This window comes from Empidonax traillii, unplaced genomic scaffold, assembly GCF_003031625.1.
Source record: "Empidonax traillii isolate 1590-97213 ecotype Southwest subspecies unplaced genomic scaffold, ASM303162v1 scaffold54:size2178333, whole genome shotgun sequence".
Classification (NCBI taxonomy): domain Eukaryota; kingdom Metazoa; phylum Chordata; class Aves; order Passeriformes; family Tyrannidae; genus Empidonax; species Empidonax traillii.
Window position 1 is genome coordinate 1853876 of NW_020955247.1, and position 17288 is coordinate 1871163.

Here is a 17288-nt window from a genome sequence, read left to right on the forward strand (position 1 = left end):
TGCTTCCACCCTTGTGCAGTGGCCAGTGGAAGCCCAAACACTGAGGAGATATCTCAGCCTTCCACTGATATTTGGGAGGATAGGAAGACATCACTGCTGCCATGTTTTCCCTCTCCCCTGCAGTGTGTTTGAATACTTGCCCAGATAATTCTGTTTCTAACCAATCTTGACTAGCCAGTTTAATGAACAAACTACTATGTCACTATATTTCAAACCCAAGATCTGTCACTTCCATGCGCCCTGGAAGAAGCATGGCCCAGATGGGGTTTTCAAAAAATTGATGAAGCTGAGAAAGCTCAGAAATTGGCTACTGTCAAAGAACTAAATTATTTTACCACTTAAAAGTCACACACATCTGCTGTGCTTAAAAGTGCTGAATTCTCAATTTTTATAAGACTATCAAGGAAAACATTTTCTTCTTTCACACAATATCGGAAAAGTGAAAGGCTTTCTCAAGTGTGTGTAGACTGTGCAGAAATGCCACCCTGTCTTTCAGAATTCCACAAAAATAATCTGATTTTCATTAAGTAATGAACACTAGTAGCACTGTTTTTCCTTCAGATTGTACCACCTCTAAACATAGGTCTCTGGCTGGGAATTTCTCCAACACAGGAACAATTTTATTTTTTAGTTTTTTTAAAGATTGCTCAGTCTTATAACCAGTGACTCTTTTTACCCCAAAGCTACATGAAGTCTACCAATAGCTGGTGGTTCTTCTAGATGAAACTGGAAACAAACTTGCACTGGTTTCTCTGTCACAGGTGGCATTGGAACAAAATTTCTCAAGAAGAAATATTAACTTATTGCAAAACTTTCTCCACAGAACCTACAGTCCTAACTTTCAGGACTTTCATAAAGCTCAGAGAATAGCCTATAAAGTAAGCTTCATTTTAAAATCCATAACACATTAGAAGTCATACTCTGCTAAAAGCTGACATCAGCTTGTCTCTTCCCTAAGGAAAACAGCTCCTTTAGTGTAACCTGAGACTCTTCTTACTGTTTCTAAATCCCAGTTAGAGCAGGTCACATAGCCTCGGGCTTTCAAAGATCCACAAAAGCCAGATCTATATGAATGCAAGGTTAAGAAGTACAGGTTCAGTCACTGCAGGGGAAAGTAAACAGGCAGTAAAACGTAATTACTTGTTTCAACCTACTTAACTGCAGAAGTTTTAAGTGACTGGGGGGAAAAAAACCCCACCTCTAGATTAACTGAAGATTGATCTGGAACTACCCCTGCTTGAAAGTGATTCTCCACAACATTTATCCTCAGTGTTAGGGTCTGGCTACAGAACTGCCATCTCCTGACAACTAACGTCAGTTCCATTTTATTTAAAGGAGATCTTTACACTATTAGCTAAATCACTAAAGAAACAGCAAACAGCCTGATCCGCCTCTAACACTCAGATAGAAACAACAACAAAACTCAAACAAAACAAAATCACTTAAATACACTAAAATACTGCCCCAAGCAAAGCCCTAGTAAACATACCAACTAAGTTTAAGAAGTAACTGACATCTCAGTACAAGGGGAAGAAAAAGAATGGGAAAATAAGGTTTTTCTTAAATAATCTTTTTTATTCTGATTAAATCTTTAATAAGTGTGGTAAAATCTGCCCTTAGACATTAATTCTACAGCCTTTTATTTCCATAGCTATATCCCCTTTGAATTCTTTTGATATTTAAATTTGAAGCCAGTAAATACAAACCAGTGTTAATTTTGATGGACATGTAAGTGTTTTTGCTTTACTTGATTCTCCTTAGAAAAAGTAAATAAAACCCAAATTAAAGCAAAGTGCTTTAATACTGGCCTTTTGTTTTCTATTCCAGATACTTCTGGGGTTCTTTTAGTGATTTAATGCTAAGTAGAGCATACCCACAGTACAGTCATGATAACCGACAAAACATACCAAAATTTCATGGCCCTTGAGAGTATAATATTAATGAACTTTAATTGTGTTTTCCATTGCAACACTAGCTTTAGTATATCTGTATCTAGTTTTACAGACTAAATCAAGAAAGTATTTCCCTTGAACTTTTCTTTATATATATATATATGTATATATATATATATTCCTTTTCTTCACCCTCAACCTCTACATTTTCAATCACTACATTTCCTGTCTCCTTCCTTTAGAACAAAAATATAAGCTGTAATCTTTTATTAACCCTGAAGGTCAAAGAGCTCTTCACTGTTCAAAAATTTGAAATTGAGTTTTTCCTTCTGCTTTTTGGATTGCCATTTGCCACCAAAAATTACCAAAGTTACTACTACATCAGTAATAACTGGAAAAAATTATGAATATGCCTCAGGATGACAAAATATAAGTTTCCCCTGTTTTTGTAAAAAATGAAGAGCTGGATGTTAGATCAACCACTGATCTTACACAGGAAAGAGGAAAGCTAGTCACGATGCCAAAGGCAACTTTTCACTTTGTAGCCTGAAACAAATAAAAAAAGGATTATTTTTCAAATTTATATTATTCTGTATTAGTAAAAACATGCAGTCCAGCATCTGAGAGAACCTCTCATTCACCACTGCACAAGACTGGCACTGATAAAGAACATAACAAAACTGGAAGACAACAGCTTGTCCTAACTAGTTAAACTATGCATGAAATTAAGAATGACTGTGAGAACAACTTTAAATAAATTACTTAATCCCTGAACCACACCAACTAAAGATGCCATTTCAGTTGTGCTTTCATCCCTTCTTCTAGCAGTATTTATTTAGTAAGAAAACACTCGCACATGTACTTCATTGGCAGTCATCTCTCCCCCTGTATCTACAAATCCAAACATGTTCCAAATATGTACTGGAACAGACTCACTTTGAAGCAATCTACTGCCGTTGAGATTTCGCTTTTGAGCAGTAAATGTTCAAAACTGTTGCTTTTCTTAAAGCAGCTCCTTCAGTGCTCATAACCTCGGTTCTTGAGCAGGCTCAGTTTCACATTCAAATAGCCCCAAGCAAATGTTTCCAATCTCAATTATCCTCCTTCGTGTTTCTAGGAACCCTCCCTGCCCCCATATGCTTGTTTGTTAAAGGAACAATTTTCTATGTATGTACAAGCAGCATGGGGAGTCTTCCTCTGTAGCAGTCTGGTAATATCCACAGTTTTATGTAAGCACTGCCTGGAATTTGTTAAGTTTTTTCATTCTCTGCTTTGGGTTATACCAAGAGAATTGCACCAGTTTCTCACTGAGTTGTAAAGTACAGCATTTGCAAGGTCCCTTTAGATAAGCTGGCCATTACTACCCAGGGCAAATACGACACTTCTGGTATTTTTGGTCAGTTGTCATGACTGTACTGTGGGTATGCTCTGCTTAGCATTAAATCAGTACTCATAAGAGTGAAGCAAAAAGAGAAGCACTAGGGAGTAAAAAAATTTCACATCCCTCCATGCAATAGAGACATCCAGCCTCTCTAAACAATGCTAGCAGGACTAGCATAGTTAGACCCTGTGGTGCGTTTATGTTCAAGAAGGAACACTAACATTTAAATACCAAATTTAAGATTTAACAGCACAAATTTCCTAAGTACTTTTCTTCCAGTGTTGGTCTGCATTCTTCAAAAAGCTGAAGCAATGGTGCTGGGAAGAAATGGAAGGAGTGATGAGCTAGTACAATTTCTCTATTGCATTTAGAAAGCCTGGAAAATAGCAGTGGTTCTTCTTTCAACCTTTATTTTATTTTATTTTATTTTATTTTTCTTTTACAGATATTCACTAATCTGTTATGCTTTCCATCACCTAGACAAACAGCTTTAAACTTAAATTTATGTTTAAATGAATAACTAATTGAGCATTTCTGGAAAAATCAGTGCTTTGTAAAAGAATCAAAATTAAACTCAAGGAAGTAAAAATATTTCCTATATGACACATATCTCCCTTCCTCTGCCAGCAGAGACCATTCATAACCTATTCTGCATTTCTGCTTCGCTGAGAAGGTTTATACTGACATGATTTATCTACTATTTGCTATGAACAAAGAGCCTGCAAAAGGTTTGGTTATCGCAGCCCAGCTGATTCATGGCAACTCATTAGAGCCACATCACAACCATGTGCACCTGGTTCATAGTCAGTCCCAGTGGTTTAAAAATATTTGAGGGGCTTCTCTGGATACTCTAAAATTACCATTTGCTTCATTTATTTTAGATGGAAACAGTATAAAACAGACTATAACTAGTAGGCACTCCTTACCTCAAACACCAGCCAGCACTGTTATGTTTTGGGGAAGTTCATGAGAACCCGTGCAGAAGCCAATTACAGGACAATGTTAGAATTCATGTCTCTAAACATGCACATACTCTGATAAGGGCAAGCACACTGCTGAGATTTTTAACTACAGCTAAATCTGTCTCAGAGCCTGAATCCTGTAATATTAAACTCTTGAAACTTTTCTCATATAGTCCCCAAGGGCTATCTCCAGACTCCTTTTGTAAAGTACATCGAGCTTCCACAAACCACAAACATTTTTATGCCAGACTGTGTCTTCCCATTGTGAGATTCAGCCCATTTCTCTTCTGTTAAGAATTTCTATGTAACACATACTAGGTGTCAGACTAATGCCTTTAAGTCTATATAGAATCTTGTATCTAAGGCTCCTTAAATCCATTGATTTACTGGGTCTGGTATCACAGACAGTAGAAAGAGGAAAAATTAAACACAATATCTCAAAATATAAATACTGGTAAAGGCTTTTTCTGAATAGATGACATTTTGATACTGGGCAATGTACATACCAAGTCAGCAGATGACTCACACAACAGTAGAAAATAGCTGGGCTTTAGGTGTTCTGTTAACGTAAAACACTTTACTTTCTCCACAGACCTCTTCTCTGTAACATGGACATAACAAAGCCTCATTTTTGAGCAATGTCTAACTTTATTCTTCTGTCATATAAATATACTCACTGTCTTTCAATTCTGAACTAAATATGGTGGTTAACAAGACCAAACCACCATTTCCTGTACAAAGCAATGGTCTAGATCACACAGAAAGCACAGAATATAAATGCACCCAGTCTAAGAGAGTACCTGTTTTTTACAGCTGTATTAATTGGTATCTTTCAATAAACCTTGCCTGAGCTCAAGACAACAGTGTGATTTAATCATGTTTCTCTGAATTTCTATGAATTGTTGTAACGTTCTTTGACAAGACATTTTTTAAAACTCTCTAATTTCTACATTTGTTTCCTTACATATTTGACATGGCTTTCAACATTACAAGTTTCATTGTATCATCATGCCTTTGTATTTATGAAAGTAAGAAAATGTGGTTGTTAAACCACAAAAATGGCTAACGGGAGTAACAGGCAGTCAGACTACTTCTCATTCTTCTAATTCTGTTTCTATTGACACGTACACAGCCTTACTTATACACACACGCACAAATGCATATCTAACTAAAGACATTTAAAATAGACTGTATCTTTAAAGTAGTTTTTGCAAAACTAAGGCCACATAGTAAGACAGGGAGGAATCCACATCAGCTCTGTGCAACAGATATGTTTCCAAAACATCTATACATATTAGTTGCAAAAGTGGTAGGCTGGGAAACCACAGACACAACAAGTATTAGCATGACTCTTTATCATCTAAGCCTTCTCTTTTCTACTGAAAATTTCTGCAAAATGGTGTCAGATAATGCTATGATAAATTTGGAATGATCCCATCTGAGATTTCTGAGATCCAGAAGATTCGTGTTTTTTGTATTCTGGCAACAAGCTAAGATGACCCTTTAAAATATACAACTAATTTCCGCATTATTTATTACTGAACAACAGCAAGTTGTGCCTAAAACTGCAAAAAGAGGAAGACTGCCAGTGCAGCAACAAGAGAACTCCAATGCTCCATGTAGGCAGCTTGTTCTGTACACAAAGGCAGAGAGGTGACGGACAGCTGTCTCCTACACAGATTTCAAGAACACAAGACATCATCAGAGCTAGTGCTTCTCATTTGTAAAGGTAGACTTTACTACTAGATGTAGAACCAAAACCAGGGCATGACCTAGGGCAAGTGTGTGTGAGAAGCTAAACAAAAAAGTGTGCTCTAAGCAATTTAGAAAGTTGGTTGGTGGTTTCCCTTTTTTTCTGGGTAATTTTTTTTCCCCCCAGGCAGTAAGAAACAATTAATGTTCTCTTCAGTCTGTTTTCCCAGGAGATAATTAGTATCTGATTCCAGATAAACCATTTTTGTCCTACAGACTTTTAGCAGCTGTTTCCCAGAAAATCAGCATAACCAACCAAACAAAAATATACACTCCAGTTTAACACTACCAAGCTGCTTGTTGTGAAGGACTTTTATGGCATCACGGTTTCTGGTGTCAAATATCTGCATCAGCTGCAAGTTTCAAGTTGACTTGCCCATAATCATTTTTTATTCCTCTGCTATAGGGAGACCTCAGCTAAGTTCCTTCAATGCTCTTTTTTAACACCATTAACTCTACTTTGGACACATTATCAAGTTATATCCAAACAAGATAGATTGTTATGCAGATGACAATGCCTACAGCATACATATGTAGAAATTAAACACTACACAGCTTAGTAGAGCAACTGAGAAATACCCATGTGATAACCAGCAGTCTCAGTCAATTATATGAGTAACCAGCTATGGCTACCAACCCTTGTAATTAAATGTCACAGACTTCAGATGCCAGCTTTCCTCTACGCATCTTAAGACTAAAACATTCTGGAAAAAAGGTCTGATTTATTAAACCAAGTCAACTGATTGGTGTGGAATAAATGTAAAGAGCTGTAGTAACAATGCTCTTTTTAATCTTCCACAGTTTTGTCTGAAATCCAATGTTACTTTCTTCCCTGCTCCTGCCTTGGAGTGATTATCTTAAAAATATGCTAGTAAACCCAAATATACTCCTTTTTCTGACCTCAAAGAACAAATGCAACAGAATGTGACGACTTGTTTAACATACCTAAAAGAAAACTGGTTATTTCACATACCTTCCTAACATAAATTCTCAGTATGTGCCTTGACATATATATTACATTTAAGCTAATATGAGTTCTACATAAACTATTTGATTTTAGGACAAGAGGACACAGTCTTAAGTTGTGTCAGGCGAGGTTTAGGTTGACTACTGGGAAAAAAAATTTCTACAGAGAGAGTAATCAGGCATTGGAATGGGCTGCCCAGGAAGGTGGTGGATTCACTGTCCTTGAAGGTTTTTAAGATGAGACTGGATGTGGCACTTAGTGCCATGGTCTCGTAACCGGGGAGGTGTTGGATCAAGGGTTGGACTTGATGATATCAGAGGTCTTTTCCAACCAAGTTGATTCTATGATTCTATGAATTTTTTCCATTCACTCTACTATTCTTGTTGTAATAACTGTGATTCACCACATCCTTTCTGTATTTGCATTCCCACGACTAGTTGCTGCAGCACATGAAGGCTGCTCAGTAGCACATTAGATTCACAGTTCTTATATGCCACAGATGCAAACGTCCTACAAGCCTATTCCTACCACCTCACAACTCATTTTACACTGAGTAGCTAAAATAGAAATTTTCATACCCTAGCTTCTTAGAATTGTTTTATATTAAAAAGCTATCGGCTGTATAGATAGTGAGAGAAATGTCAGATTATACATGTTTTTATTAAGTTCTGGAAAGCAGTAAAGGGAGTGAATACTATAGAAACACATTAACATCACAAAAGAAATTTGTATGTTACTTGGTCATTATGAACATCAAGATAGTTTTAGACGCGTTACAAAGCTACAAAGACTTCAGTTAAAGTAATCTGGATTTACACCAGTTTAGAAAAGGTCATATTCTGCCCTAAAATCAGTATCATAACTAAAGAAAATGAGTATTTGATAATCTTTTTTCTCTTAAAGATAAATAGAAGACCCATCTGCACCCTGTTTCCCAGAATTTGGCAGAAATGGCTTCATGCAAGCTGCTATATACTGCTTTCGTGAACATGTCAGAAAATTTGAAAACAGCTAAATATATACATATATGTGTGCCCTAAACATCAAAACTTAATTAAAATGCAAAAATGATCATTAGGAATTCATTTTTCATAATACAGTGTTGATTGTGAACATTGGGAATAAACAGTCAAATTCGTGTTATTTTCTTCAGTCAGCAGGGTCTGAAACAGTCAAACACAAAGAGCACAGTACCAACCACACAATATGAAATCATATCAATTATCTTCAGTCTTTTATTCTAGCTATATTTCAAGAGTATTTTAAAATCCCGTTTTATCTATATTTGTAGTCACTCATAGCTGCAGTGTTGCCAAACAGTACTTGTAAAGCTGTGAAAACAGGCATATTCAAAACTGTTTTGCTCAAACATGCCATCACTGAACTAAGTTGTTTCAGAAAATTGTTTTAGACAAACTAGGAAAAGGCTAAGGGAGTTAAATTCCATTAACTAACAAGAGTTTTTAAACCAGTAGATTGCTGAGATACTGGTAAGTGGAATGTCATCCTGACCAGAATGCACTCTTTTTTCAATACTTCATTTCTGGTGCCAAACCTCTCGCAAGGAAGGCTTCTTAAATTCAGTGGGGGTCAGAAGTTTAGTTTATTCAGCAAGAATAACACTATTAACAGCTACTGCTCTTTTATGTCAACACAGTTAACGCCCACACATTCCACCTCTGGTTAATGCAGGCCAGTCAAGGAAGATTGCAGTTGCTAACGGCAGTCATCTCTGCAGGGATATTTTAAAACAGAATTTATACTGTGCTTTAAAAACAATCTAAAAGGATCAATCTGCCTTATGAATCTGCTGTAGACTTACACAGAGAGAAAGACGGATGGATGAAAGCATATAAAAGCAAGTAAATCTGACTCTATTGATTTTTGAAAGGACAGCGTAGAGCACTTTGGTGAGGTCTTATATATCACTGTAAAGGACCAAATACCATTTTGCATATGGTCTGAAGCATGTCAGGATATATCCTGAAGCATTACACTTCTGTATTCTGCCATTATGAGATTTTGTAAATAATCTTGTTTTCACTGTTGAGGAAGGTAGATCACTAAAAATTAAAGAATCCGCAAAAGAAATGTAAGAAAATTCACAGGAAGACTTTCAAACAGGTATAAATGGAGACATATGCTATTATTAAACCAAAAACTGCAAAATTTAGTGTATACACGCAGTATTTTTAGCAGGAGAAAGCTGGTATTTTAATTATGAGTTTTTCAAAAACAGAATGGAAAAATCTGCATATCACAGCATAATCCTCTTCCTACTTTGTTCTAAATCATAGCAAATCAATGCTTACTGTTCCCCAAAGCTCTCCAGCACTCCTACTTGGACAAATGCCTTCAAAGGATATTAAAGAAATCACTCTGGTTTAAATAGCACTTCTTCACCAGACGGAACACTTTTCTTCAAGCAAGAATGCTTTCATCTTAAATTTTTATATTTCCAATAACCAAAATGCAAACAATAACCACACCAAGTTGAATTTCTGTGGGGTCTCTGGGGCTTCTATTTTTATGCAATGATGGCATTTCCTATCACAGTGTCTGAATTCCAAAATACTCAGCTTTCTAAGTTTTCATCTAAAATATTCAATTTCCAATCCCATCACATATACACACCCTCATGATGTATATTGAAATAGCACATTTATGCTATTCTATTAGCAATTTCTTCATATGCTTTTCTTACAACATCAAGAGGAAACAATTCTATTGTTAGCTTGGGTTACCTGGTAGGTCATTTGGAAAACACAGTTGCTTTAAATAATAAAAAATCTGTCACTTGTTTTTAAAAGAAAAACTCACAAGGTGAGCCATAAAGCTGTGACTGCCATTGTACATAACGGCATCCCAACAGACTAGCAAGCCTTTAGTTAGCACCAAGGCACATACAGCAGAGTCTCCTCCTTCTTAACATATCTCACAGACAAACCTAGTGGAAAAAACAATTTACCTTCTTCAGTTTCATGCCACACAATTCCTTCCAAGTTCACGCTGGTCCCAGGCTCACAGGGTCCAAGGCATTCGGGTTCTGTTACTACTCCAACCTCGCAAGTATTTACACCCACTGAACGAGTCCGTACCAAAAGCTGCTCGACTGGTGCTGCAATATTGGATGAAGATGGGGAAAAGTAGGAAGGCAGAATCTGAGGTGTGATACTGCTGGAAATCGGAGGTGGAGGTGCAGGCACTGTAAACAGGGGATCAACCTGAAAACAACAGACAAACTTACTATAATGGTGCTGTGAGAGTTTTAAAAAAAAAAAAAAAAAGAAGAAGTAATAGAAAGCCCAGTTTGCTGAGACTGCATTTCTGCATGCAGGGATTTGGTCTGTCACAAGTAATTTCAGTCTTATGAGTTCAATTTTTTTGACATCAGACCAAATGCTGCACATGAAAAATTTAATACAAAAATATCTATCATGCTAAACAAGACAACTTCCTAAGTTTCTACTAGACTATTCCCTGTTGTCATAGACTGCTAGTACAAAATAATAATAAATTTTTAAAACAAAGATTAAGGTCACTTTTCTCTTGGTGCTGACAGACTGATTTGTGGATGGAAATTAAGTTTGCAAACTGGAAACTTCATTTTCTATTTAAAGAAAAACATTTATAAAGACAGTACAAAGACATAAATGCCATTCTTTGGTGTGCATCATAGGGAAATTAGCAGTTGGAACAGTTCTAATATCCATATGGCAGCAAATATAATTTCTTGTCTTCCAATCATTTAAAATACATTAGGATCACCCACCTAACAGCTTACAGACAACATTTACATCCTTCTACTTGAAATAACAGATGAGGACTTTTATATGAACCTACCCAAATCATCTATTTCTCAGAGTTTCCAAGATGCATATTTAGAAGAATACGACCTGCCAGACAACCAGTCTGTACACAGACAATGCATAGAGACAATAACTATACACGAACTAAAGAAGTTATTTTTCCTGTATGACTTACAATATACTTAGCAGCAGATTTTCTGCATAAAGATTTGGCCCAAGGGTTTTCAATCTCTTACTACGGCATAAGGTCCTTTGCCACATAAGAGATAGCTCGATGAGGATATAAGTGTACCCATTCAAACACTTAAACTACCTAATACTTATGTTTATTTGGCCCACCGGATCACAGACATCATACAAAGAAATCACCCTTCAATCTAATGATTTTTTTAAATGGCTGCTTTCTAACTGCATTCAAATAGATGATCACGTCTTCAAGTCAGCAATTTTTAACACTGGACATCACAAGAAGACTCAACAGAAAAACATCCCTATACATCATCTAGATTTCATTCTAATGTATCTTAATGTAGATCAAAGTTAATTTTGCTTTCTTGTACAGCAAAATATGGATACAAAGAGAAGGATGGACTAAAGCATATTATCCTTGTATTATACAATTTTCGTATCGCAGATCAGCTCACTTCATTATAATGAGAAAATAAAATGGAAATCAAATTAGAAGAACTTTTTAAAAAGTGTAACAATTTTTACCATTGCCCTTTGTGACAATTCTTTGCTTTGTGCATTATTCATTCATACAAACTGAGAGCCAAGGCTTTTAATTGTGCACACAAGCCTTAATCATGTAAAGACATACCAAGAACATAGCAAAAATGTTTTGTATTATCTTTGTATGACCACCCTGGATTTTGATCTCAATCACACTAGAACTAGAGAGGAGAGACCTATAATCACAATCTTCTCCAACTAGTCCTCATTTAGAGGGTTTTGTTTTTATTGAGAACTAAACCTTCAGGTACAACAAAGGAAAAAAAAGAAAAATTAAAAAAAAAAAAAAGACAACACTGAAACCCAAGGAAAATACGAATTCTAAAAGTACACCATCAAAACTCTACTGATTAAAGCAGAGCTCCTACAGCATAAGAACAATGCAGCCAAGCAATGGTATCTTTATTCTTCTCTTTATGCCAACAGAGTTGAGGAGTTAAAGCACAGGCAGAATGCTTTGCAGAGCAGTCTTGAATGCACTCAGGCAAGTCAAATATGAACTGGCCCCAGGAGCAGCTGTTACTTGCAATATCTAATGGTGCGCATCACACAAACCCATAACTGTGTATGCCTAGCATAGGGAGACACTGATTCTATACTACACAGATTCTGCCTGTCTGATGCCAAGTGGAAGCACATGGTTGGATGGCACAGAGCCCTACTCCCTGGCACGGACTGTGTAATGGTGGTCTGTCAATGAAATGGGGTCAATGTGTACCCCTGGCAGAATTTAGAGGAGTTCTTAATATACCTTACTTGAAACCAGAAGAGAACCAGGATCAGTAACTGGCAGGTAAATGGAGCATAGCACTTAAGAAAAACTAAGCCGTACCCATTTGTAAACCCAAGAACTGCTGATGAAAGGCCTGTTTGATAGTTTACGTGGTGTTTTGTTAAGCTGTGCAAAACCTCCTACTACACAAGCAACATTATATATAACATATATAACATATAACAGGACTTACTCATCACAAAACCATGGAAAATAACCCCAAAATGTTTGCTATTGTCATTCAAAACTAGCGAATGTTTTAAATGAATGTAGACTAAATTGGCAGATGTGTTTTCCATTTTCTGAGTACTATTAACTGTGAGAGGGAGCTAAAGAAAGCATGGATCTGACAGGGTATCCTATTAAGTTCTTTGGTACAAATATTTGTGCTCTGGGTTATTTAGTCCTACTAATAAATGTTCCTGTTTTCCTCTAGAAACATTCACCCAGGACAAGGCCCAGTAGTGGCTCTTGAACTAAAATTGTCTGTCTCTCTGTGAATTAGAACACTAAATCTTTGGTTAAGAATTAAGTGGACATTTGCTGTCCTCAAGGTGCAAGTTCATTACACAAATATGACCTTAGTCACAAGAGAAAAAATATGCTAAGATTAAATACTGCTCCAATTTTTATCATGTTTTAATATTATCCCATCTTGTTTGATAATCACAACAACATCAGCACAGAAAAGCGGTGGTTCCTAGGGATCATTGTGGTGACACAATTATTTTCATGAACTCTCTAAAGGGCACTGATGTAGGGTGTTAAGAGGCAAAGAGAAGCAGGAAGGCCCCCAGCATCCAGTGGAAAAAAGGCACATAAGACTAACATCTGGTGGTGGCAGTCTGTCAAACTGAGGAAAGTTAATGTCAAGAACAGATGTGATGCAGTTTCTCACTGTTATTTTTTCATTATTATTCCCAGGTGTTGGTGCATACTGAGCAGTAGCCTTGCTGTTTATCACACAAGATATTCCAATATGAGATTTAAAATCTGAATCTGAGGAAGGTTATTTATACAGATGCTCTCCTTATACACACAATCAAAGGAGTACAAAAAGACAGAAATATTCAAGCAATATTTACTTCGCCTAATTCCAAGAGCTTTTGAGAACTGATTGCTGACAAAGGCTACAAGGCTGCAGTGTTATTCATGGCAGTTTTCCACTGCCAAATGTTTGACTGTATCAGAGAGAGGTCTTGGTGGCTGCATAACATCAGCCAGTATGAGGAACAGCACATGGAAGGGAAAGGAAATATCATCCTAACTAAAAATAGGCAAGACTTTCTAATAAACAAGATTCTCCTTCAGCTGCTCATGCACTCTATGTGCTGAAATCAATTTCTGGTTATCAAAATTCACCTTCCCAATTTAATCAAGATACGTCTTTGAAGATGTATCTTAGCCATGACATAGTCTACCAATCTAAAACCAAATGGGGTCATACACTACTGCAGTGTCACCCACCAGGTGATTTTGTACATGCTATGAACCATTTAATCCATCTACCAATACAAAGCCTGGAGAAAGGTACAGGAGCAGGTTTAAGGCTAAGCATAAGCCCTTCCCAGAAAGTACTGTTTTTTAAATTGAGAAAAAAGAAGTCTGCTGTAAGCATTCCCAGTGGGAACATCTGCATTAGCAGAAAGGATGTGAAAAGAATCCTATTATAGGATATACCCAAAAAACAAAGCCAGACCCTTTGCAAAACTAAATCCTTCCTTTAAAAAAGACACCAGCATAAAGAATGAAAGGAGTAAGAAACTTCCAACCTTGAAATTTACATTGACAAGTTCTTTAGAATTATGAATTAATACTCCAAAGAATCACTATGTCTGAAAAGGAAAACAGGAAATAAAGGAATTCAGCCATATATGGTTTATCTCCTACAAATTGCTTTCTCTAGATTTTAAAGTGAAAGGAAGACTAGTTTGTTTTTACATAAAGTATGCTTGCCTCTACCTCAATTTTCTAAAGTAACAGTGACCCCAGAAGACCTCATTGTAATCTCATGCACAGCATCATAAATCAGAAGTAATTCTAATGAAATCAATGAAACTACTTCAGGAGAAAACAAATGTGGGAGAATGTGACATGAAAAAAATGCCTGTGTGCTCAGCAGCGTGTCTGCATTTCTAGACATCTCATTGATCTTTAAATCTCTTCTTGTTACAAACCTTGCCCCACAAAAACTTTGCACCTATAAAAACTAAAGTTATTCTTTCACACTCTACCATTTAACAGAAATGAACCCTATGAAGAATCTCCATTTCATCTGAATTATCTCAATTTAAACTCAGCTCAGTATTTCTTGCATATAAATTCAAGTAAGATGCCACTTCAGAAGCATTTTGACACTATGCGTAATGGAAATTTTATTTTGTTTTCTTCAAATGTTCTACATCAAATTGTTGGGGGGAAAAAAAGGTCAATGACATGAAGGTTATGCATGGAAAATAAGAAAGAAATACTACAGTACATAGATGTAGAAAAGAATTTTTGTAGGACAGACATATCCATTACAAATCTTCCATTCAAAATACAGGCAGGTCAGAGGTACTAAGAATGTTATTTATTTTGGTCAACTTTGTTGAGAATCACAAGAAACTTAAATACCAAAGAAGGACAAAGAAGATTTACACTGCCTAAATTTCATACAAAATTCAGACTAAAAAAAACTATGTTTAATAATAATAATAATAGCTTATGCTTTACAAATATTGTGTTACAGACAAGGCACCTGATGCATAATTGTTTTGAAGTGATTAACACAAGTATCATCTAATTGGACTTTCCAAGGATGTTCTACTCTTAAAAATAACTCCTCCACTTCAATCAACTGAGTAGTAGGAGAGGGCAAAAAGACACAGTAACAGAAACTGACACTTTTCGTCCTAGTAAAGCAGGAAATCATCACGTCTAGAATGATTTCAATATTCTGAACATTTGATACTAAGAAAAAAAAATTCCACTTAAAACTCTTACTTGCTAATAAATTTTTAGTATGTGGAACAAGGAAAAAAAAATCCCCCATGTAGTCAAGATATTCTATACCACCTGCATCAGCCGCATTAACCAATATGCACAGTTCTGCAAATGCCTAATCTTTCCACAGTTACATGTTCTTCCTACATATTGACCTTTAGACCTCCTCACATATTAAGTGACTGTATCTGCAGCACCTCCACAGACATGACAACGTTAATATTTTACTTTTAAGTCAGCATTAATATACAGTGAAGACCATGATGAAAAGTCAAAGCTTTGAGTAGGATCTAATGCAGCACAATGGTGCTAAACAAAAGACATGGAAACTTCTTTGTCCTCTCTTATATCTCCTCTTCTAGCTCAGATGCTTGGGATTTCCCAAAGCCATTCACCTATTTTACTGTGACAGTGATATCCTTCTGCCAAGGCTGTGCCTGTGAAAAACTGTATGTCAACTCAAATGTTTGGCTGAGTCCTGGGAGGATGCCCAGATCACCACCTGCACATTTCTGGTAAAGACATGTCTTCTCATTCAGCCCCAGGAAATCATGTTCATTGAGAAATTGTCTCTAGAACACCTTTCTGCATTGAAACTTGATTTCTCCTGGTCAATCTGCACTTCCAAACTTTTCTGCAGTCAGCTGGCATGCTTTTTTAAGCTTTAATATAAAATTAAAAAGTACTAAAATTCTCTCAAGATACCTATCCTGTGTAGAGAGGTAAACTGTATTCCACAGTCAAGAAAGGAATTTTTCTGGACAGTCAAAAAAGTCAATTCCCAGACAATTTCTCGGAATTGTCTGGGATTAGATAGAATGTGGATAAGATGTTGTCCAGTATCTGTCAGTGTCTTGCAACTGAATATGGCAAAAATCAAGGCATGTCCATTTTTTGGTGAGGGTTGGGTACTGCTTTTTTGAGTTATGTGACCCTTTAGGAGCTTTTTATTTTAAAGAAAAAAATCCTTTCATTTTAAAGATGACAACCACCTCTTTTTCTTATAAAGTTTCTGCTACACAACCCTTCAGGGTTCTGAGCCTGAAAATAGATAAGGTATTTGCTTATGGCAATTTACAGCATTATAAATAAATGTTATCCTGCATTTTCCAATGTTTATTGCTAACAAGTGTGCTGACCTAAGAAAAAAGGCATGGTTGCTCTATGACATATCAAGACATCGCATGACCAGGGAAAAATTTCTCACTCTTAATTGTATATAGGAAGATAATGGTTAATTTGATTGCACTATTTAACAGTTTCATTACAAATTTTCATCAATATAACTTTGCGAGTTTTTCCAGGAATGCACAATATATACTAGAGTGGTAAACAAAACTCAAAAGAGAAATGGTTTCCTTGCACCTTTTTGTCAATGGCCTTTTAGCCATTTGCCAACCACTCACTTTGTCAGTGCGAAGTTGCACACATTATGACTCAGGCTGTTTTTCCATAATTCGATAATATTTTGTTGGGAAAAATCAACTGAACTATTAATTTTTCTTCCAAATGCTTGTCAAAGAGCCTCTATCATCCCCAGAAACAGAATTGAACTTTCTTGATGTTCTATGTATATCAAAAGCTTTTACTTGCCTGACTAGATTCTTATGGATGACATTTTTAGCATTTTCTGAAAACTGAAAATTTGACTTGATGGTCCCATTTTATCGGTGTCTGCAAACCCTAAAATTTTTAATTTATCTAGCCCTTAGGCTTTTTAGGCAAGACAGGTGGGTCTTTGGCTAATATATTCCTGTATTATTGCCCTCAGTCTCCAGTTTGTGCCTTTTGATAGGGTACGGATCCCATCCGTTAGTTTTTCTTTATATTTCTTAGACCAACTCTACAGTATTAGCTACAAAGAGTACAAACTGTAGGATATTGCATCCTGATTTTATTTAACAGACAAGACAGCATTATTACTTTTAAGAATGGGACATTCACGCTATTATTTAGCAAGTCACTAAAGGAAACACCTCTAAAATGACCTTTCAGCTTTCCTTTTCACTGTGATAGTTCAACTGAAAAAAGAGCTG

At 36.2% G+C, this 17288-nt stretch overlaps 1 protein-coding gene across 4 annotated transcripts in view; it reads right to left on the reverse strand.

The window, feature by feature from the left end:
- The window catches only part of ZNF608 (zinc finger protein 608), an 84286-nt gene that overhangs the window by 37022 nt on the left and 29976 nt on the right, over positions 1 to 17288 (reverse strand). For all 4 annotated transcript variants that reach the window (XM_027879359.1, XM_027879360.1, XM_027879357.1 and 1 more), the window contains exon 3: positions 9923 to 10178. In XM_027879359.1, the coding sequence (XP_027735160.1) occupies positions 9923 to 10178 (256 nt within the window). The remainder of the gene's footprint in view (positions 1 to 9922; positions 10179 to 17288) is intronic.